At 48.8% G+C, this 24532-nt stretch overlaps 1 protein-coding gene across 4 annotated transcripts in view; it reads left to right on the plus strand.

Annotated features, from left to right (window-relative positions):
* Window positions 1-24532, plus strand: part of FXR2 (FMR1 autosomal homolog 2) — a 903897-nt gene that overhangs the window by 139819 nt on the left and 739546 nt on the right. For all 4 annotated transcript variants that reach the window (XM_069644549.1, XM_069644565.1, XM_069644574.1 and 1 more), the window contains exon 2: window positions 24369-24421. In XM_069644549.1, coding sequence (XP_069500650.1) covers window positions 24369-24421 — 53 coding nt within the window. The remainder of the gene's footprint in view (window positions 1-24368; window positions 24422-24532) is intronic.

The raw sequence follows: 24532 nt of genomic DNA on the forward strand, positions 1-24532 counted from the left end.
GGCATTTTGCTCTTACCTTGCTGCGGTCCTGGCAGCTTATTCTTGCGACGTTACAGTTGCCCGCCTAAAAATTCTCAAAAGTGCTCGTTATTAAATGTTAGTTTTGTTTCCTTTAAGCTCTCCCTATCAAGTAGTCATTCAGTGCCCAGGCGAAGAGCTGCTCCCACGCTACTCTAAGTGATGGGTCTCTTAGGACCGGCAAGTATGGGCGGAGGTGGGGCATGTAATATTCTATGGCCAGGAGGAAGGCTGTGTAGTATACACGTACCCTTCTCCTTTTTAAGTATGTTGGCCTCTTTATTTCGTATACAAATTGGTGTGACAATTCTTCTGGGTAGTTATCGTCTGGCAGCACCATCTACACCTGCACACTGAACTTGTTAATTAGCTTTTCTTAACAATACAATATTACGCAGTTCCTGTATGTGCGAGAGAAAAAGAGAACATTCACGTGTTTACATGTGTATTGGTGCAAGCAATGTCCTTCAATTTTAGTTACAACTGTACTTAGCAGTCAATGGGGGGGTTTGCGCTCAGATGGCGGAAGTATTTTTACTCTTTGAGCGAGTGATCATGGGGTGGGCAGTATGGGGGTCACCCCCTTCTTCGTCAGTTATTGTCTCAGAGGGAACAATTGGGTCGTTGTCTGTGGTGGAACTTTCTTCCGCTGTCGGCGATGTTGTTGCTGTTCTTCCAATGGACCTGTCGTTGGCGCTGGGGCGGGTCTGCAGTTTGTAGATCTTTACGTCATGTAGGTGGTTCCAGGCACGCTTATCCTTTAGTTTTACTGCTCTTGTTGATACGTCCTCTACCAGATGGGGGCCAGTGAACCTCTTCTCGTGCCACCTTCTATTGAAATTGCGAAGTAGTACGTGGTCACCTTTGGCAAGTTTGCACGAGTTCTCCTTTCCCAATTCCGTACTTTCGTCTTTTTCTTGATTGCTGGTAGACCCGCCCCGTGTGCGCTCGAGCTGTTGAGACACAAACACGACACTAGTAATCAAAGAAGACACATATTGATACATTTCATCTCCTAACACATTCGCTGAACTTTCGTTATCGGTGAATGCCCTTGACGTTGGTGTTAGGGGAAGGCGCATTTGACGTCCAGTAACCACTTCGTGAGGGGTGAGGTGGTGGTCGGACCCTGGCCTGTTTCTAAGTTCAAACAATGCTAACGGAAGGCAATACAACCAACTTTTCTTTGTTGTTTGTTGTATTTTAGCAATTGCCTCCTTCAATAGGCCATTCAGGCGTTCACATACACCATTAGCCTGTGGGTGGTATGCACATGCAAATTTGTGTTTAATGTTCAGCAGGGATGTAATATGCTGGAACATTTCATTTGCGAAATGGGGGCCGTTGTCTGATCTTAACACCTCGCACACTCCCCACCTGGGGAAGACCTCCCTTACTATGAATTTGGCTGCTCTAAACGCATCAGGGTGTGAACAGGGCCCTGCTTCAATCCACCTAGAAAATGGACATACTACTACAATCATATACCTATTGCCTTGACAGATGTTGATCATATCAACATAGTCAATGTGAAGGTGCCGAAAAGGTCCTTCTGGCCGGGGTATTGTACCTCTTATCACTTTTAGAGTATGACCGGCCGTAAACTGTTGACATGTGAGGCAATTGCTGATAAAATTTGACACATGGGAGGTTAACTCGGGACAAAACCAATCTTCTCTAATTCGTGCTGCAATTATTTCCTTGCCTGTATGGGCAGGGTGATGTAATTGGCTCAAGGCGGTATTTAACAGTGCCAACGGTATTACAACTTTCCCAGTGCCACCCTGGCGCCATAGTGCGTCGGTTGGTGACATTGTGCATCCTCTTTTCACCCATACTTCTTTTTCGGCCATTGGTGCAGCCGCTTGTAGCTCCATAATCTGTGTGGCTGGGAGATGGGTGTACCCTTCTCTTATTAACATCTCCCTCGCTATTCCCCTCCCTCTCCCTCTCTGTGAGTCTGTGGGGTTCCATATCTCACCAAAATATGCAGCATATTTCGCGTGTGCGTCTGCTGCTGCATTTCCTTTTGAAACGTAGTCATCTCCATTGGTGTGTGCGGTGCATTTTACTAGGGCTAGTTCTTGGGGGTCGTTTATTACTTCAATTAGTTCAGCCAACAAGAGGGCATGTTGTACTGGAGTGCCATCAGCTCTCCTAAACCCTCTCCTTCTCCATTTTGATAGCCCTGAGTGGACAGTGGATGTAACATATGCACTGTCGGAATATATAGTTACTCTTTTATTAAAACTTTCCTTTAATGCCAATATTAGTGCAACGAGTTCCGCCGCTTGAGCAGAGTAGTGCTGTGGTAATTGTACACACTTCATAGCCACACACACTGGCGCCTCCATCATTTTTACTACTGCTGCCCCAGTCCTTCGTATCCCATCTCCTTGATCAATAGTTGATGACCCATCAATAAACAAAAGCTCACCTCCCTCTAGTGCGTTTTCTTCAACTTTCCTAGTACATGAGTATATTTCAGTTACTTGGGTGCAGTCGTGGGCGTAATCTCCCTCTTCAATTACTTCTGCTAGGAACCTTGCAGGGTTAACCGTGCTACATCTAACAATTGCCAGTTCAGCTTTAGACAAAATAATCTCATAACCTGATGCCCTCTGTGTCGTTAATGTGGACTTAGGTTTATTCAATATCGCAAATAGTGCATGTTCCACAAATAGTGTAGTTGGACACCCCATAGTTATTGCTGATGCTTTTTCTACTGCAAAAGCAGCTGCAGCAAGACCTTGTTCACAAGAGAAGTGGCCTAACATTATAGGGTCTAAGTGACCGCTGTAAAATGCTACTGGTTTATAGCCCATGCTAGTTTTTTGGGCCAATACTGCTTTAATCACTGCTGAGTCGCAATGTGAAAATATAAAGAAGCGCCGCTCATAGTCTGGGGATGCAAGTACTGGAGCAGTTGATATCGCGTCTTTTAATTCGTCAAATGCCTCCCTCATTTCCATAGTCCATCCCAACTTTTTCTCCCCTTTATTTGCTTCCTTCAAACCCTCAAGCAGGGGTCCGATGTATGAGCTGTAATCAAATACCCATGCTCTACAGTAGTTGCACAGCCCCAGAAATTGCTGCAGTTCTCTCAGTCTGTGGCACGGGAGTGCTTGAGATGGCCTGTGCTCTTTGTGGTGCAATCCTTCTTCCATGTTGGGATATCAGTTGACCAATGTAAAGTACCTGTTCCTGACAGTATTGTATCTTTTCCATGTCTACCTTGTACCCCTTTTCTGCCAGTATCGTCAACATTTTTAAGGAGTCCTCTCTACATTTACTTTCGTTTGTACTGCAAATTATTATGTCATCCACATACTGTAACACTGTGCTTTCCACCTCAACGTTACCCAAATCCATCTGTATTACTCTATTGAAAATTGAGGGTGATTCACAATACCCCTGTGGTAATCTGGTATGTTTCCACTTTGTATTTCGGTAAGTGAAGCTTGTCAAATCTTGTGAGTCTGGGTGTAATGGTATTGAGAAGAAAGCATTTTTAAGGTCAATCACTGTAAATCGTGATGCTTCTGCTGGAATGCCACACAATATTGTGGCCGGGTTTGCTGTTACTGGATACTCTGCTTCTACTATGTTGTTCAAGGGTCTGAGGTCCTGTATGAAGCGCCAAGACCCCCCCTTTAGCCTTGCGCACCGGGTACACAGCTGTGTTACATGGTGATTCTGAGGGGACCAATATGCCATTGTTTATAAGGGCCGTTATGGTTTCAAATATGCCCTCATCTGCCTCTTTTGACAATGGGTACTGTTTAACTCTTGGTAGTATGGCACCTTTTTTCAATTTTATCCTTACACCCCCTATGCTTTTTATGCATCCCACGTCATAAGGGCTAATAGTCCATAATGATTTGGGCACCTTTGACATATCCTCCTTAAAAAATGGGACTGGGGTGCCTGCGGGTGCCTCAAGTGCCATTGCAATTTTCTGTGCTACTTGTTTGTGAGCCACTCTTAGCCATATTTCTACACTCATCATGAACACCATTTCATTTTCTTCCTTTTCTTCTGAGAACAGCTCTTCATCTGACACCTGGGTCAGCCTACATCCTTCTGCTAGTGCTATCACCGCCCTCCATGCTCTCCCTTCTTTATCTTGGGCGTGCACAGCAACATAATCAGCTGTTGCAATAATGCTCTCAATGTCCACTACAAACACCTTCCCTTCTAGTTCATTACCTGGTGTTTCTGGTCGGAATAGATAGGCTGCTGGTCTCCTCCATATTTTCCCTTCTATCCCTGGCATCCATGCAAATGCCATGTCAGTGCCATATTGGAATATCTCGCCATCTACTGGCTCCGCCCTAATCGATGTCTGTCCACAGTATGCTTGCAAAATCTGTCGTGCTGCGAGCATGTTAATCCCTGGAGTAGAGCAAATTATGCCATCCTCTGTAAAGGAGATCGTCATGTTCAACCTGTTCATTATGTCCCTCCCCAGTATATTTACTGGTGAGGCACTATAATACAAGAGTGGAACTGACAGATCATAATCTCCAATAGATAAGGGAACATTATCAGTAAATGGAACCAACCCTTTAGCCCCAGAAAATCCTTGGGTGTTCATGGCTTCGCCTGACATCTTAAATTTACCTTCCCTTATGCAAGACCGGGTTGCCCCGGTGTCAACAAGAAATGATAATTTTTTGTCACCGATCGTTACCTCTATGCGTGGTTCCTCCGCACTATTAGGTGTTACTGACAGGATGGGACACACCAAGGCCGTCTGTGGGCTGGCCTATTGGGGGTACAATGATTGGCCATTCCCTGTGTAAGGGTTGTGTCCCAACACCGTCACCCCACCCAATTGTGTTCGTTCATTTTGGGGTGGTGGTTGTATTAACGCTACTTGTTGTTGTGGCGGTGGCAGGTACTGTTATTTGTTGTTGTGGCAGTGAATAGGTTTGTGGCTGTTGTGGTGTTTGTTGTTGTGGGTCACTCCCTTTTTGTGACGTCTGCTGTTGTTGTATGCCCTGCTGTTCTTGTAATGTCCTAGGTTGTGCTTGTTCATTCCATGCTGGTGTTCCTGGCCTGACCCTACATGTACGTGACATGTGTCCTAATAGTCCGCAGCTCCAACACACGGGTGGTTCCCTGTTTTGCCATGGGAAGCTCCCTGTGTTGTCCTGGTATACGGGTTGCCCTGTGGGGTAGTTATTTCTTAGTCCCCCAGCCTGTTGTTGGGTATTATATCCATATCCTCTCCCCCTCATAAACCCTCCTCTCCCTCTGTTATAACTATAATACCCAGTTCCTTGCATTGGGTACCCTCCTCCCATGTTTGGTGCGTGTAATTGCAGAGGCGGCACTTGCTGTATTACACCTTGTAGAGGCGTTATTTGTGCGGGATCTTGTGCAGCCACTACTTGCGTTGGGCTTTGGGCCATTGGTGTGGGCGTAGTTATTAGTGCCCCTTCCATTGTGTATTTAGTAAGTTTTTTCTGTACTAATTTGGCCTCTTCTGTTTTCCTATCCTCTTCCTTTTGTTTCATTTTTCCTTGCCATGTTCTGCAGTGATGTACTATAGTCAGTTGTATTTCTGGCCATGGTTTTGCTTCCATCCCCACTACTTTCTTTAGTTGTTTTTGAACTCCTTCTGGGAGCCCTTGTACTAGTATATGATAAAATATGGCTGGTGTTTTGTCCCATTGTTCTCTAGTTTCCATGCGCCACTTCTCTTGAACATCCTGGATATAATCAACAGGATCCTCATTTTCACCCATCTTACGGGAAGTAATGGCTCCTATGTCTGATGTGTCTGGGTACTGCACTCTCAGTGCCTGCCATAGCGCATGTCTGCAGTTTGCAAATGGTGCCCCATCATGCGATGTGTTCGTTATTGTTACCCCATGGAATCCTGCTCTTTTCCAAATGTCATCCGCTCTATCCCCTAATATTGATATTAACAGGCCCTTCACATCTCCTACTGCTAGTTTCTGTCCTGCGGTGTGTTTTTCCATTTCATATATCCACTTACCCGCACCTCCACTTAGTGATGGGAGCCTACATTTTATATTTTCCTTATCCGTATGTTTCCAAGGTACATACTGTGGTCTAACCCCTCCTCTCTCCAGCAATGGCATTAAATTCTGTCTTGTGTCACCCTTTACGCTCCATAATGTTGAGTCTTCACACCCCTCCTCTTCCCCCATTTCTTTTACTACTTCAAATTCTTCCTTACTACCTCTGTTCCTACCTCCCTCTTCTTCCTTTCCCCTTTTTTCATCATTTCCTGTGTTCAATATTGGTATGTTTATTTGTCTGTCTTGCCTGCGACTAGGGAGGTCCCTAAGCCGACATGCATAAGGTGTAAGTTCATTCATGAAGGGCGCGAGCTTTATTCTGTGCAGAGAGCGCGTGGTAGTTGAACATGTAGGGCGTGACGTGGGAGGGTGCGATGGTGATGTGGGTGGCGTGGTTTCATTGGTTTGTGTTTCCCCTATTCTTTTTACTTCCTCCTTACTTCTCTCCAGCTCCTCCCATCTTCTACTCATCCAGGGCGAATCTATGTTTGTTCTAGTAAGGTATAGTTTATCTAAGCTTTCCCTTTCACTCTTCCTTCCATCCTTCTCCACTCCTCCTTCCTCCTCACTGCAAAAATCATTCATAAATGGCACCCCCCACTCTGCCTTTTTTCCTTTTATTGTTACTGTTTTTAAGTCTATTAGGTCTCTTTCTCCCTTTCCGTTGTTACCAACTGTCCCCCTTTGTGCTGATGTTGTTGCTACCTCTACTTTTATATACATCTCCCCATCTTTCACTCTCCCAACCCCTCTCTTCTCTTCCTCCTTCACTCCTCTCCTCCATTTCCCTACTATTTTCCTCCCTTTTCCTTTTCAACTCCTCCATTACTTCGTTGCTCATCTGTTCCAATATCCTTTCATCCTCTTTCTTCCTTTCCCATTTCACCCTTTCTCTTTCTACTATACTCTCTATTACCTTCCCCTCTTCATATTTCTTAGTTGCCTCTGATATTATCCTCCTCCTCCATATTTCCATTTCTTTTTCCTTTTCTTCTTCTTCCTTCTTCTTCTCTCTCAGCACTACTCTTGATACCCTATCTGCTGCTCCTTTTACCCTTTCAGCTTCTCTCTTTTGTTCCTCACTTCGTTCCCTTAATTTTTCCAATTCGTCCTTACCTTCTTTCCTTTTCCTCACTCTCTCTCTTTCCTCCCGCTCAAGTTGTTTGATCAGTTCATTCTGCTCATCCCTTAGTTCTGCTAATCTTTCCTCCAAAATCTCTTCCTTCTGCCGTAGTAGCTCCTCTCCCCTCATTTCACTCTCTCTGGCACTATCCTCCTTTGTTCTCCTTACCGCCTCCCTTTCTTCTCCAGTTAGTGAGCCTCGTAATTTCAACAATATCTGTGCAGCTATCCACTCATCGTTTCCTATCTCTACAGTCTGCTCTTCTCTAATCCTCCTGTCCCCCATTGGTATCTTCCCATGAGCCACATATGGTGGAGTGCTGTATGCCGGGTTTGAGTATCCTTCAGCCGCCCTTAACTGTCCTGCTATTTCTCCTAATTCTCTTAAAGGGTACAACCCTCCTCCCTCTGTTTTCACTCCCGGTGTTATGGGTATCCCATTGCTCGGTTCCTTTTTTATGTCGTCTGATTTATCAATCTTTTCTCCTCCCTGTCTTTCGTTCCCCGTATTCTTTGTGCTTTCGCACTCCTTTTCCCCACCCGTTCCTTCTTTCTTAATCTCCTTTTCTTCCGGTGTTTCCCCCATAGTGAACATTCCATTTGGTCCTGGTCGAGACCCCTGGAACATCCTCCATAAGTTAAACACCTCCACATGGTTTGCCAACTTCTTCCCCTTGTATGTATTGTGCAGATGGTTCAGTAGTGAATGTTGGGCATATGGATCGAAACTACCATTAGGCGGCCATGGTGTTAACATTTTGTTATCTGTCCCCTGGGTCCACTCTATGCTGTACTTAATTAACTTCTCCCTATGTGGTGGCAGTGTGGTGCATATGTGCTGTAGTGGGGTAGTGAGGGTGTTCCCCCACCCTCCCGACCCTCTCCCATATGACATAAATTCACTCCCCTTGTTACCCTTCCCCTTACTAGCAGTTTACGATATACAACCTTGTATTGCTTACCTCGCCCCGCAAGTGTGGGGACTTTCGACAATCCTTTTGACAAATTATGCAATGATAATAAATATGATGTTATATTATATTCCTTCCCCTACGGCCCCCTGCGGCCGAAGCGCACGCAGCCCCCTGCGGCTGCGTACCCCTTACGATGATCTTATACAGTCGTCCTGTTTCTCCGTTCTCCTCCCCCGTTTACACTTGCCGTGGCCGGCATTCTCCGTGCGCAGCCACGCCCCTTTCCCCTTTTTTCGATCCACTGGTTTATAGTTTATCTCCGTACCAGCTCCTTTATCATGCTTCTCTTCCCCACCACTCTCAAACCCAAAATTCCTTGTGCTCGCGATATCCTATTAAATCCCTACTGGTGACGTCACCGATTTCTTCGAGCTACTGGTATATTCTTGTTATATTTTTTAAGTTCAAAATACACTTGCAATCTACCCCGCTAACCCTACAGCTGTCTTCCTGTCTCTCCTGGAACAAGGTAATCTCATCAATAATATAACCGGACTGCGCACGCTGCGTCGCCTCGCGTGTGATACGCCCCTTAACAGGAGGGCTTAACCAGCCAATTATCTTCCGTTTTGGGCAACTATGTAACTAGCTACCGCCCACAGGGAAACGTCATCTACCTATCGAGTTTCTTGCTCGAACAATAGGGAACCTCATCTACTCATTGATCAATAAATGTCAAGTCGTAGGAAACCACACACACCCACCCTCACACTTAGTCGCAATTTAGACCATCAGTGTCTTACGAGCGGCTGCACGTGATGTTTTCGTGCCCCGCCCCCCTCTTTCGCGTAACGTTAGCTGACTGTTACGAGCGGCTGCACGTGATGTTTTCGTGCCCCGCCCCCCTCTTTCGCGTAACGTTAGCCGACTGTTCTCGCACTCGTTTTGCTACCATTCATTCCATTAGCAACACTCAGTTAAACCTTCGCCGCACATCTCTACAATACCTCCCCCCTCCCTTATTTACTTCCTCCCCCTCCCTCACAATTTCGCATTGCTTGTTGTGCGTGTCATGCTCACCAAGTTCTCTCGATGCAGGGCCGCTCGACTGCGTGCACCCTCCAAGCGGCTCGCCACCTCCCCTCGTCTGGACCACGTCTGGACAATCGCCGACCGCGGGCGGGATACTTCTCAACCGGCTCCCGAGGGCCAATATCCGGATTGCGCTGTCCGGTCTTCTCGCGGCTCCGCGATGGTCCTGTAGTCCTCAGAAGGGGGCAACGGCAGAGGGGGCCGCGCCGCCGGGCCTCCTCGCAACAGGAGTGCCTGGAAAAACTAAAAATAAAAGTTGATCTTAAACAGATCTCAGCAGTGCCTCCAACTTGTCGGGGGGAAATTCTGCCGGGGTCGGCCGGGCCGTCCGCAGACCTCCGGGCAGGGAGGCGCCAACTCCTCCCGTATATCCCAGATGAGATAGAGTATGAGACACACACAAGGAGCAAGGCGACTCTGCTGTTTATTTATACAAAACGGCAGGGATGGGTCAAGGAGCGTACGCGTCCGTCCTGACACACACATAATCGTGGGGCTCGCAGGCCCTTTTTACTGCATTATGACGCGCTACTTGCGTCACTTCAGAAAGTTAACAAAAAACCTATCGCCACTCTTAATTGGTTGCTCGAGTGGTAGGGTTAGTATAGTACACATATAGAGAATGATATTAGTGGACAAGGTGTAGTCAGGTGGTATATCTGGGTTGTCCCTATAATTGGATACATAAGAATTGTTACATGAAGGCTCCTGAGGATTGGCTAATGTTACTGACGTCTGAGATAAGAGCCCCATGTTCTGATTGGTGCATCCGTGAGCTCCCCAGCCTGGGACCACCGTTGTTCCCAGCTCTCGGTGCACCTGTGTTTGCAACAATGTTTCAATATGGGTACGTGCAGACAATGTGAGGATTTATTCATAGGTGGGAGGCTGACCGCTCCCACTGTAGCAGGTGTCCATTGAGCCTTTCAAGTGTCTCGGCCTGTGTCTCGTAGTGAGGGACCCAGACGCCTTTTCTCTCCTGGGTTTTGGCATCTCGTCAGATTCGGCTTGGTCACGTGAGGCGGGACCGTGTTTGAGGCAGAATTCTGCACAATTAATATTGCTTTTCCACTGTGTGTCTGGTTTAATTTGTAGATATGACTTTAACGTTGGTACGCGGAGTGCGAGGTTGCAACATCGTGCCTTTGATGATTTGTTCTTGGATGTGGGCTTGCAACATTGCGACCTTGGCTGGTTGCTCCATCGGGTTCTTTCTGCAGGATCAGCAACCTGACTCTTGCTTTGTTAATGTCCACGGGAGCTCTTGTTTGAGGCCTACTCGGGCCTGGTGCTTAAGTAGTCTGTTTGGTGCATAGGTGCTTTAGATTATAGTAGCATACATTTCCATGACCAGTATCGTGTTTCCATTATACCTCTCATGGTGGTAACGGGTTTCAAGGGAAGCGTGAGCAAGCGTTATAGATGAGTTCATGATGCATCTTGCGTTTCTGCATTCTGAAAGCCTATGTAAAAATAATAAAGATGCACGTCCGTGAATATGCCTGTCGCCTACGTCAGAGCACTGAGTATGTTCTTCGTGTAGATTGGTGTGGAAATGTTAAGTGTGTATACTTGTACAGATGAGCTTCCCGTTGTCTAGGTCGTCATGGCATCTCTAACGACGTGTGGTTTTTAGTCTAGCTGATCCGAGCCGCAGGTGTCGGCATGGCCAGTGCGGGCTGCTGGGCAGGCAGGTGGACACATCCGTATGTTCCTGTACCAGGGTACCTGGTCGTCTGGTAAATGGACAAACTCTTCTCGCGGCGGGTGTCTGGGCCGTGACCCTCTAGGCCAAGCGCGAGAGGTGAAGGACGGGAGCCTGTTCTTCCATTCTCCCACTTCAGGACGATTGGAGGGGCGACTCTCCGCATCGTCGTCGGAAGTCCAGTGGGTCTCGGTCCCAGAGTCGGTCCCGCCACTCCTGCCTCTTCGAGGCACTCCCGAAAGCGCAATCATCGGTCGCCTTCCCCGTTTTCTTCCGAGGAGTCTGCCCGTTGGTGGGTCGCTTATCCCACCAAGCATGCGACGCCGGAGGAATGGGCTTCCTTCGGGAAGGAGATGTTAGCGATTCTCGAATCGCAGGGCACTGGTCCGTCCGCGCCTCCGAGTGGGGTCGGTCGTGATCGGTCGAGAGACCCCGCTTGCACGCCTTCGGGCTCGGGTGGTCGCCACGATTCGCGGGAGAGGTCCTGCTCGGACAAGGGGAATCGTTCTCGTCATGCCAGGCCCAGGTCCCGGTCCTCGACGCGCTCGAGACCGTGTGCACCTGTGGTGTCTTCGAGGAAGATGTTGGCACTGGTGGCGCCGAGGTCGTGGACGGACTCTTTCGAGGCCCCGCCTCTGAAGAAGTTGTCAACGCCATTGGCGCCCAGGCTGTCAAGGGACATGCTCAGGGCTCCGGCCTCGAGGACTGTGTCGACGCCATCGATGCTGTCGGCGCCACGTTCGGCGTTGATGCCGATTCACTCGACGCCTTTCGAAAATACCGCCCAGCAAGTAGCGACCCCTGCTACTTGACCAAGCACCCAATCCGGAGAGTTTAGTGGTGCAGGCGGCTACGGGCCCGGCAAAGCAGGCATCGTATCCTACCATCCCTCCTGATAGGGACAACAAGCATTTTGACGGCTGAGCGAAGAAAGTGTTTTCTTCAGGGGGTATGGCGCTTCAGGCGGGCAACTCCGTGTGTGCCTTGTCACGTTTCACGCACACTCTGTGGAACTGTTTCCTTAGCGGCTGAACATATTCCCGAAGGGGACGAATGGGATGGTTTCCTTGCCATGGTTCAGGATGGCAAGGATGCCATGTGTGAGGCCGTTCAGTCGGGTTTGGACATGGCAGATTGCGTCTGCCGGGCCATGGCGGTGAGCACCGTGATACGCAGGTTTGCGTCGTTGCGGAAGTCGGAGTTTGCTCATGATGTGCAGGCCCGGCTCCTCAACATGCCCTTTGACGGGGAACATCTCTTTGGCAGCAAGGCTGACGAGAGCCTTGAGAGGTTGCAGACCTCCAAAGCTGCAGCAAAGTCGTTGGGCGCTGCAGTTCGCCAACCTCCGCCTTTTCGTCCTAGGGGACAGCAATGGAGGGGAGGTTCCTTTCGTTATTACTCATCCTTTGGTAAAGCGAGAGGAGCTGCCAGTCAAGGGGGCCACCGTAGGAGTGCCAGAGGTGGAAAACAAGGTACTCGAGGTGCCAAGGCCGCTCGGGCTGTTGTCTCTTTGCCCTCAGGCAACGCCGCAGCCGCTTCAGCTCAGTCATGAGGCCATGTCCCATTTTTCGCCGCTTGGGGGAAGGCTGGCGCAGCATCTTGCAGAGTAGCGCGCCATTACTTCAGATGTGTGGGTTCTGGAGATCATAACCCACGGCTACTGTCTTCCTTTCCGGCAGAGGCCTCAAGACAATCCACCGGGGAATCTCTTTGAAGAGTCCGGATCCGCTCCTTGCGCAGGAAATAAAATCCCTGCTGGAGAAAGGCGCCATAGAACTGGTGCCTGTAGCGGAGAGCAACAAGGGATGGTATTCCCCTTATTTTTTGATTTCCAAGAAAGACTGGGGATTGAGACCCATCATGGAGTTGCGCGGTTTGAACAAACTCCTCAGGAAGGACAAGTTCAAGATGGTTACTCTCTCAAGTCCTCCAGGCCCTTCAACTTCAGGACTGGTTGGTGTCTCTCGACCTCAAGGACTCTTATTTTCATGTGCCGATACATCCAAAGCACAAGAAGTACCTGAGGTTTGCGGTTGGCGACTCGCACTTTCAGTTTTGGGTCCTGCCGTTCGGATTAACCTCCGCCTCGAGGGTCTTCACCAAGCTCATGGTTGTGGTGGCAGCGCACCTCAGGAAAGGGGGGGATTCAGGTCTACCCCTACCTGGACGATTGGTTGATCAGGGGGGCGCTCTCCCGAGCAAGTCCTGGATCATCTGTCAGTCACCTGCCACACTCTCCACAAGCCGGGCTTCTCCCTCAACTTAAAGAAGTCCCGTTTGACACCAACTCAGAGGCTCCAGTACATTGGAGCTGTGCTCGACACGTCCCTGGGGCAGTGTTTTCCTCCCCAGGTGAGGGCTCATCACATTCAGCAGATGGTGCACAAGTTTCAACTTGCCCAGAGTCTCCCAGCGTTAGAGTTCTTGAGGCTGCTCGGCCTCATGGCATCCTGCATTCTTCTGGTGCCAGAGGCCAGGTTGCAGATGAGATCTTTGCAATGGGCACTCAAGCTCCAGTGGTCTGTCCTCCGGCAGGCTGTCGGACCCTGTTCAGGTGCCGTCCTCGGTCGCCCAGGACCTTCTGTGGTGGGCCATCGAAGACCATCTGATGAAGGGGGCTCCATTTTGGCTACCCTGGCCATAGATGACGATCGTGACGGGCGCATCTCTCACGGGATGGGGAGCTCATGCCAACGACTTGAGTCAGCGGTCGTTGGTCTCCGTCGGAGTCCAGACTCCATATCAATCTGTTGGAGCTGAGGGCCGTCAGGCTAGCCCTGAAGGCTTTTCTTCCGACTGTGCGAGGGAAGAATGTCCCGATCCTGTCGAACAACACAGTGGCCATGCACTACCTCAACAAAAAGGGCGGGGCAGGGTCACTTCCTCTGTGCAGTGAGGTGATGCAGCTCTGGTTCTGGGCAATCCAGCAGGAAGTTTCGATCTCGGCAGCTCATCTGGCCAGAGTTGAAAACGAGACGGCGGACGCTCTGAGCAGGCAGAGCGCGATCTCTCACGAGTGGGAGTTGGCTCAGGAGATTCTCCTGGAGATCTTCGTCCTTTGGGGGACCCCTCAAGTGGATCTCTTCGCCTCCAGTGTCAACCGGAAGTGCGAGAGGTTCTGCTCGTGGGAATTTCCTCCAAGAGGAGCCTTAGGAGACACGTTCATGGTGGAGTGGTCATTCCCACTGCTGTACGCGTTTCCTCCAGTCCCTGTCATCCCGCAAGTACTGTGGAGGTTACGGAGGTTCGGTTCCAGGATGATCCTCATTGCTCTGGCGTGGGCGTGGAGGACGTGGTACCCGGACCTTCTCGACTTGTCCATCTGCCCTCCACGTCGTCTTCCCTACCAAGACGATCTGCTCTCACGGGAGGGGGGTCAGGTTCTCCATCCATCCAGAGGTCAGATCTCTCAACCTTCACGCTTGGTTTCTGAAAGGTTGAGGTACAAGGATTGGGACCTCCCTGAGGACGTGATGGAGGTGTTGCTCTCGGCCAGACGGCCCGCAACAAAGTCCCTGTACCGTTGCCGTAAGTTCTGCGACTGGTGCAGGGTTAAGAATGTGGATCCTTTTGCATGTGACATTCCCATGGTTCTGTCTTTTTTGCTTTCTTTGGCCCACAGGGGCTTGCAAGTGGGTACCGTTAAAGATTACCTGGCGGCGCTGTCCATATTTAAGCGCTCATCTGAAGAATGTTCCTATTTTAAAATTCCTTTAATTTCTCAGTTTCTGAAAGGGCTCACTAATGTTTTCCCTCCGTCACCTTTCCAGGTGCCCGGTTGGGATTTGAACCTTGTTCTCAAGTTTCTGATGAGTGCTCCGTTTGAGCCTTTGCATTCATGCCCTTTGAGACTGTTTACTCTTAAAACTATATTTTTGGTTGCGGTCACTTCCGCTGGCCGAGTGCGTGAGTTACAGGCACTTTCAGTAAAGCCACCCTTCACTATGTTTCATAAGGACAGGTTTGTCCTTCGAGCTCGTCCTTCCTTTCTTCCGAAGGTGGTGTCGGAATTTCATTTAGGCCAGGTTGTCCTTCCGGCGTTTTATCCTCCTCCACATCCTGGTAAGGAAGAGGAGAGGCTCCATAGGCTTGATCCTAGGAGACTGTTAAGCTTTTATATTTCAGCCATGTCCCGGGTCAGAGTGGACGATCAACTCTTCATTGGTTACGCTGGAAAGCGTTTGGGGCAAGCTGTGACGAAACAGACTTTGTCTCGCTGGATTATTCTGGCTATCTGAGTGTTACCGCTTGGCGGGTAAGGACCCACCGGTCGTCTTGCGGGCCCATTCTACCAGGGGTATGGCTGCCTCTACTGCCCTACAGAGCGGTGTTCCTATTCGTAACATCTGTGATGCAGCCACCTGGGCTTCGCTACATACTTTTGTACGTCACTACTCCCTCGATTCCATCCGTGGGTAGGATCTGGCCTTTGGCAAGGCGGTCTTTTACTCTGCAATTTGATTGGGCATTCTAAATTTCAGTTTTCTAAATTCTTTTCCCACCTCCTTGCGTTGGTACTGCTTTGGGAGTCTGTCATAGATATGGAATACGTCGGAGGACCCAATCCCCTCGAAGAACAAGTTACTCTCTTACCTGGTAACGTTCTTTCGATGGGATGGTCCGACAACTTATTCCATATCGTTCCCTCCCTGCCTTCCCCGCTACAGAATTTCTTATGCGATTGCAGCTTACGTTTCCGCAAGGCTTTGTGTGTCAGACTGGCAAAAGACTGGTGCCACACGTTCTGGGAAAAAACTACAACTGAGGCTACGGGCGTTGTGCGTCCTACTTATAACATCCAGTGACGTTGGCCGTCGGAGGAGGTCCTCGAGGGCGGCGTATCGACGTCAGGACGCAGACGCCAGCGATTTTCCGAAGCAGCACAGCTATGGTGATTACATGTCATAGATATGGAATACGTCGTCGGACCATCCCATCGAAAGAACGTTACCAGGTAAGAGAGTAACTTGTTCTTTGCCTGCATCCGGCCCAGGATGAGGAGGGATGGTAAGTGGGCCGTGGTTTCTCAAAGAAAACCAAATGAGACCGCTACAGCAGACTGTCTGCGTACCTCAAGTCGAGCAAGGCCACCGACTCAGCAGCGGGGCAGAGTCGAGCCTCATCGAGGACTGGCTGGTCTGAGGAGCAAACTCCCTCTCCGAGAGGTCGAAATCCTTTGAGGATGCCCCGCTCGCGGATGTCCAAGAGAAAACCAATTTCCACTAGTGCCGCTGATGCGGGTGCCATGCTCGGCAAATGACGATCGCCATCAACAGCGACCTCTATGGTGAGCCGAACATTGAAGGTCCTCTTCAAAGTGGAGGTGGCCAAACCCGACAAAACTTGGTGTTTCCGCTGATAAGCCGATGAAGGACAAGTCCGGGGAGGACTCATCGAAGCTGGCAAAGACCACACAGCAGGCCAGGTCAGTGTAATCGACTACGACAGTCGACTAAAGTAGTGACAAGCTCATTGTTGAAGACGACCACTACGATAGCTCTGAAGGAGAGTTTGTCAGCGAAGGAGGTGGTGGCCACTCCACGGGTGGTGTTGCCCCCAAGACAAGATACAGCAGTGGAAGCAGCAGCGAAGGTGACAGCCATTCCAGGCTCAGGAATGGAACCGGCGAAGGCACAGACCCAGGCAGCCGCTTGAGGAGGAGAGACGGTTACACCTGTAGAGCTTCCTCGGTACGTGGATCAGGGGGGCTGTCCCAGGCAGACCGGAGCAGATCTGTAGTACTGACGAGGACAAAGATCTTCAGGAGAATTGCTACACAGATCACATGTGGTCTCCTGCTTGCAAGAGGAGCTGCATCGGCCCAGACCTGACTCCGCTGGCTCAGTTCACCCATAGACATAGGGACATGTTGATGGATATTCTAATGACCCTGCACACGCTGGTTACTGAAATCCAGCAGAGGATGCCTATGCCTTCACGGGGGACACAGGAGCCCCCGAAGCGAAGTTCGCCCTGCGAAAGATAAAGGCCAAAGAAGCCTAGTCCTAGCCATCATCCAACTCCTCCACCACCTCGTTGGGATAAGACCCCACCCAGAGCCCTGGACCCACATACAGACACTGGCACAGGGCCACAGCCATCGGGCACCGATGAGGACGACTTCATCGTAGCCGATACCGCACGTGGACGAGCCCCATAGGGCGTCCCCACCCGAAGAAGTTGGATCCTTTCATTCTGTCATCAAGGGCCTCAGAGCTGTTTCAGATAACCCCCCGAGGAGACAAAGAAGGAAGGCTTCCTATACCAAGGGCGCGAGTCGAGAAGAAAGACCATAGTATCTGTACCTTCTTGGATGACATCTGGGAGGAGGGCCTGGCGCTAATCATAAACGGAGTACCGCCCCAACCCGTTTAAAGCCCTGCTGTTATTATCACTTATATTCATGACCTTGTAGAGTTTGGACACATCCCTTTCCTTGTATAAGCTGAGTCTAGTGTTTTCTCTAAAGGAGTAAGCTGCCACCTCAATTTCTCTCCCCACTTATGATTGGTCAGGATTCCTTTCAGTCGCAGGTACTCAAATGCAGTAATCTTACCAACGCCCAGAACCTCTGTCACTTCCGCATAGTCTAAGAATTCTCCCGCTTGGAACAGCTGTCCCACCCTCTCCAGTCCTCTTTCCGACCATATTTGAAGCCCCTGTCTCCCAATCGTATGTCAGGGCCCCAGACTCTGGTCTTCAAGGAGGGCCATGTGGACAGGTTCTCAGTGTGTATTCCCCTCCCACTCCCCTCCACAGGGTCGAGGGGACCCCCTAGGGTAGGATGGTTCTGTAGTCTGCTCGGTATCCCTTTATGGGGGGCCCATAGCCTCGATGTATGTCTGTATGTCCCCTGGTCATCCCGCATATGTTCCAGGATCACTCGAAGTTGGGCTGCATTGCAGTAGAGCTAGCAGTCCCGGACGCCGAAGCACTGTCCCTGGCCAATTGGGAGCTGGGCTAGGAAGTCCTCTATTAGGCCTGTTCTCAGGTTGAATTCTGGTATACATTTCTTAAAGGCTCCCCTATGCTCAAGGTATAACAGTATCATATCTCCTTGCCCGCTCATCGGTTCTTATGACTCAAACCATTTTGCTTTTCTGGGTTTCCCCTCAGTTTCCATGCCAATATCTTATCTGCCCTGCCCCCTTTTCATAGTAATCTTGTATTGGGAACAGCAGATTCCTTTCGGTTTTGCACAGCAGTAAGTCCTTAAGCTTAGCCTTAAAGTTTTCTAAAGCAAAGGTCTGACCCGGGGAGATGGAGCTGCCGGGATTCCGCCACATTTGAATTTTTGAATGTTTTTCCCACAGGGCCTCTACTTGGTGTTCCCTCCCCTTTTTATTTTTTATCTTTTACATTTTTTTTTGTGTGTGACCCTATTAGGGTTCCCCCCCTTAATTGTGGTTTTGAATGCGTTCCATAGGGTGTGAGGTCCCACCGCTTCGTTGTCGTTAAGCTCAAAGTATTCTGTCTAATACCTTTTGGGCTATTTCTCTATCCTTCAAGATGCCAGCGTTACATTTCCATCTCCCCTGTTCGCCGGGATCCCCAACCTCCTCTCAACGTGACCCGCACCAGGTCATGGTCCGACCACGGGTCTGGGTCTACCCGAGGTTTTTATATAACCGGATATGGAGCTCTCCACTAAGATGTAATCGATCCTCAAGAATGTTTTGTGGGCTTTAGAGTAATACGGGAAAGGGGGGGCGTCCCCTGGGAATGTGCTGGGCAGCTTATCTACTAAGCCCAGCTCTGAATTGATCTTGTGGAATTTCCGTGATGTGGTTTCGTCTACTGGTGGGGCTTTCTGCACCGTCATTCTTTTCCTATCTCCAGCGGGGTCCAGGACCATGTTGAAATCTCCTCACACTATAAGGATGCTGACCACAAACTAACTCCATCTATCCCTAGTCTTCTCCCAAAAGGGAACTTGACCCTCATTCGCACCGTAGATCACTCCTAACGTGAAGGGAGTCCCTTGCAAATCCCCTCTCAGATTTCGGCCTTCCGGGTCCCTAATCGTTGCCTCCGTCCTAAAGCCCAGATCATTGGCCATAATGTTCGCTTCTCCTCTCGGTCTTGTATGAGGCCTGATGTACCTCTTCTACCCTACCTCACCGCATGGTCGGTGCCTTTCCCTTCACCCAATGTGTTTCCTGGAGGAAGCGCAGATCTAGTTTGGCTCGTCTGAATTCTCTGACCAGGAGGGATCTCTTTAAAGGGGAGTTTACTCCCCTGGCATTTAGCGAGCCTATCTCCAAGGCGGGTAATAGATCAGCCTTTAGGTCGCTGGAATGTATCTGTCACGGCCACTTCTGTGTCCTGCAATTAGCGCTGACTCGGTCAATCACCCTCTGTTGCCCCATATCCAGGGCTTCTGTGTACTAGAAACCACAAACGCCACACACCAACTCCCCCCCCCCCAAAACCCTCTAACCCCCCCTTACCTGAAGTGTGTCTAACTCCAACTTCTACCCCGCTTCAACTGTAACAACCTCCCTCATCCCCTTCCCCCTCGGAGCCCCCCACCTCCTCCCTTCCCCGGTGCCCAGCCAATAAGTTGGACTGTTCTTGGTACTTGACTGGACCACCAGCTTGTCCGGTTCCCCTGTGACTATCATTTTAAGTATCTTAGGTTAAGCCCCGCCCACTATTCCCCCCAAAACTTAGAACCTCTCCCCCCGCGCCCCAAACCTCCTTATTGCAATCACTCAAGATTGTCTCCCTCTCGGTCAATTATTGATTCCCCACCCCCCCCACTTACTACCAGCAAAGGGAGGGTGGGTGTTGGGCGTTTCTGGCTTTGGTGTATAGAGGCTGCCAGACTTGCAGACGCCCAGGCCAGACTTCACTCACTCCCACAGGTGTCAGTGGCCATCGTTGTGTGGTGTTTTTAACATTTTAAATTTTCTCGAGCCCAGGATGCATTTTCCTTCATGTTCCGGAGGTCCCCATCGCCCACGGATGGAGTCTGGAAGGTAGCAGGGTCCCAGGCAGCCTCCGGCACTGTGGAGAAGCTAAGAGCCTTAATGCTCTGATGTCACCGCCTCCGGCCCGCCGTCTCCCGTCTCCTGTCTCCTGTCTTATTCTTCCAGAGCTCTGGAACCGCTCATGGAGTCACTGCGTGCCGCTGCCTCTACATGCATTTCTCCCATTTCCCAGGGTTTGGGGAGACACAGGATGGACCAGGGGGCGCTTCCCAGATTTTAACACCCCAGGTGGGGGTGTTAAATCTCATACGTGCGCTTTCTGTGGAGGGGGGGCTCCACCTGCATTTTGGCCCGTAAGTGGGGAGTAAGACAGAGGCTTCACATCTCCTGCACCTGCTGGTGGCCCTATTAAGAGTACCGTTTTCAAAGGTTTCCTAAACGTTGCATGGTTACTATCCATGCACAGGTATTTAGGGAGTTTATTCCATACATGTGCTGCCTGTGACTGGAAAGACCTGCCAAGGTTTTTCACCTGTTTACTTTTCGGGCCAACCAGGCGTATGGAGTCGTCATATCTAGTCGGTCTCTTAGGGCTAGAAACACTACTGGCTACGTAAGGTACCTTGGTGCTTCACCATAGAGACATTTATGCACCACCGTGCAAACCTTAAAGCGAATTCTGGCCTCCACTGGGAGCCAGTGCAGGTTTCTCCGATGGACCGAGATCGGCTCCTGTCTAGGGATGGTTTTACAATGCGCACGGCATCGTTTTTGCAAAATCTGGGGTTTTCAAGACTGCTTTTATTTGCACCGGCTAGCAGCGCACTGAAAGTAGTCTATTCTTGGCATGATCAGTGCACGGACCAGTGTGATACAGTTTGTTTCTGAGATAAAGGACTTCACCAACCTAAGTCATCTCGAGTGATACTGTGTTTCACTGGTGATGTTGTGCAACTGCGAGGTCTCAAGGACGACTTCCAAGGTCTTGACCTCAGAGCTCGTTGACATGATGACTTCGGATAGTAAGTTTGCTGTCAAGTTTAGAACGTGTCTGGGAGGAGCCAAACATTAAAAGTTCAGTTTTGGCAGCCTTCAGGCACCTTCCGTTGATTGCCATCCAGTTTTGAATAGTTCCATAAATCAGGGAAATCCTCTCAATCTTTTTCTTATTCTCCGCTAACATTTATAATCAGTTGAGTATCGTGAGCATAATTAGAGATGCGCACTCCTAATTCTGCTAGGTCTCAGAACGGGCGACAGTAAACGTTAAAGAGAGCCGGTGAGAGGCATGCACCTTGTGGCACTCCATTACCCAGTCTCTCTGGTTTAGACCTTTCTTCGCCCCATGCAACCTCAGACATTCTATTATGGAGAAAAGATTTGATCCAGGAGGCTGCCTCGCTAGAACAGTCACCTATATACTTGAGGCGATCAATATGTTTTTCATGATCAATAAGATCGAAAGGCTGCTGAAAGATCTAATCACATCAGCAGCCCAGCTTTACTGTTGTCCATGGTTCTAACCATCTGTCTGCAAGTTCAACAATGCTCTTTCTGTGCTATGAGATCTGCACCTAAACTGCCTTGGATGGTAAACCTCAGATTTCTCTGTGTTCCTGCAGTTGAAGTGTAGCCACTTTATCTGCCACTTTCATAAAAAATTGCACGTTTGTAATAGGCCTGCAATTAGTGTACACCTTCTGATCCAGTCCTGACTTTTTCAATAACTGGGTCACTGCTAAATTTTTCAGTGAGCCCAGGCTTAGATTTTCCCTGAAAGTGCCATTGGTGAAACGAGACAAAAGGGGAGGAATACCTTGAGGTTTTCCAGAATGACTTTGGATGGAAGGATCTTACCTTTGCACGTGGGAGGTTTCGTTTTATTAAGAGATTTGAGCAAAATGTCTTCAGAGACACCTTGGCACGTTAAGGTTCAATTAAGTTCATGTTTTATATCCTACCTAGTCTGCACAGGAGGTTCATGCTGTTTTAACCTGGTTTTCCTTAATATGGGCATGGGCTGCAGCGATCTTGTCTGCAAACGCCTTCTGCGCTGCCTCATAATCCCCCTCTGTTGGTCTAAACTGATGGAGCATTGCTTTAGTTTTTTCCAAATCTCGAAGGATTTCAAATAGTTTTCTGGAATAGTTTTCTGGAATAGTTTTTTGAGTTCACTATTTGGGACTCAAAATAAGGTTTCGTAGCTGACAGAATTTGCCTTGATATAATTTTTCCTGGCTCTTCCAGGCCTCTCTATTTACTTGGCTGGCCCCTTTGCCAAATTCTGCTTTCCTTTTTTCCTTTTCTTCTAGCAGTTGGTTTAGAGAGAACTTTTTTTAAATTGTTTTTTTTTTAAATAGTCTTCGAGGGGATTGGGTCCTCCGACGTATTCCATATCTATGACATGTAATCACCACAGCTGTGCTGATTACATGTCATAGATATGGAATACGTCGTCGGACCATCCCATCGAAAGAACGTTACCAGGTAAGAAAGTAACTTGTTCTTCTCTCTAATACATTTGGTTTTGAGCGGCGCCACCCTATCCAGGCAATTAGTTATCTCCTTCTCATATTCTACCAGGGACAGCAGTGAGTCATCTGTAGTAGAATTAATGTTACTTCTCTGAATTACAGGAAAAGTCAAGGTCAAGTTGAAAGTAACCAGGAAATGGTTTGACGCATATCAGGCTAATCACCACGTTTTTTGAAGCAACCCAAACTAACACGTTGCTCAGTTTATGGGTTGGCTCCTTACTATGGACCATAAAGCCGTTCATTCCAAAAAGCTGTTCAGGTTGGAGTGCTTAGGGGTCCAGAGGGGTTACCAAGCCACCTATAAAGTCTCCCAACACTGCAGTGGAGCTGTTGGGTTTGTCAAATGAAGCTAAGGAACCTGCAGTGTACAATGTGTAGTCCGTAGCTGTCACCAAATGAATGCTAGGGCCCCTGGAATCTCGTAACCACGTTTCAGTAAGGCCATGTCTGTCTTGTTACAGTATATAATCCCTAGCATCCATGGCATGTCTAAGGGCCAGGTGTTTGGTAAGGCAATTTTGGCTCAGCAGGGAACTACGGTCTTGCCACAAGTGAAAACTTCACCAGGACCAGAGGGATTTTCTGTTCTGCAAATGGCTCCCCAGATTGACCTCTTCGCGACTACACCAAGTGTCGGAGGTTCTCCAGCAGTTTCCCTAAACCAAGGAGCATGGGGAGTGGGGTGTGCATTCCCATTCTGTGGGAGAACGCGCCTTCTGTGACCTTTTCTAAAATGTGGCAATGGTTTGTGGCAGTTTATTTTGGTGTGGCTAATTCTTTGAAAGAGTTCAGTCTGACCAAGTGTATGTGCCCCCACGATTAACTTTCAAGGTATACTGAGTATGTGATCATCTATTGCTTAAAATGGGTATGACAGCCCAGGAGCATAATCAAAAATTGTCTGTGTTGGTGGGGTCGGTATGGGGAAGGAATCGGCCAGAGGCTAAGGTCCCTTTTAGTTTTAGAATCTAGTTTTAAATTTACGTGTATACATTTACGTGTTATGGCATCCAGGTTGGTCAACCATTTTGCATGGTGAATATATTGGTGACTCATTCTGTCAGGTTAGATCAGAGCCATGTCCCCCTCAAGTTTTTTGGTTTTGTTGTTGGCGAGTCTTCAATTTCTAACAAAGTATATAGTGATGTGCTAAAGTAATCTGAGAAACAGATCTCTGAGATGGCCAGTATGTCAATCTCAGACTTCTATTGTTAGGTGAATGTTAGTGGCATGTTTTGTTGCCAAACATTTAAGTGTACCCATTGTAATGGAGATGTGGACAGGGCTGGGCTGTTGAGGGAGGGGCAGACGGTGCCAGTAGCCACACACATGGCAGTAGTGTATATCCTATTATTTGGTATGTGCTGTGGGATGTTACTTAGTCTTGAACCTTTGGGTCTAGAAGGATAGATGGTAAGTTTGCTCTTATTGCTTAACAGCACATCCGCCAGATATATTGCAAACATTGCTTTTGCATTGCTAGCTGTTTTGACCTGTTACTGCTTACTGCCATGAAAATAAAATCACCTTTTAATAACATGCTACCATGTTTTGGCTGCATAGCTCCTCTCGGCCGGATTCGTCTTTAGGTGTACTTATTAGTGTGTTTTAAATAGGTACGTTATGAATTAGTGTGGGCAAGTCTGTGCCATTAGCAGCACTTGCTAGAATGATCTGATTCACTATTGTGTAGTCTACTACTGAGGAGACCTATGAGAAAATAAACTTTATCATTGAAGCGATTGCCAGCCAAAGATAGTGTTCCCACAAAATGTTTTGAATTTGAAATGTATGTGTACTTATGTAAAAATACTGCAACTGGCAGCGAGAACTTATTTGCTGCTTGAAAATCGTTTTAGCAGGCAGTGAAATAAATGCTGCTGCCTCAAGATCCTTCCCTGGAACCCTTCAAATGCTCATCTACACTGTTTCCTAAACTACTGTTCTTGCTTTTGGTTTAATGGTACTCCTTTGTTTTCTTCTTCCCATTTCAGGGTTCTGTTAAAGATGTGCACGAAGATTCGGTCACGATTGCATTTGAGAATAAGTAAGTCTTACCAGTATATGGTGCTTTTCTAATGTTTAATTTGTTTTGAGTTATACAAATCTGTTACGGCTGCTGTTTACTTCGGAGAAAAGCGTTTGTGGCTGAGGCAAA

This window comes from Ambystoma mexicanum, chromosome 1p (assembly GCF_040938575.1).
Source record: "Ambystoma mexicanum isolate Mex_15411 chromosome 1p, UKY_AmexF1_1, whole genome shotgun sequence".
In the NCBI taxonomy this organism is placed as follows: domain Eukaryota; kingdom Metazoa; phylum Chordata; class Amphibia; order Caudata; family Ambystomatidae; genus Ambystoma; species Ambystoma mexicanum.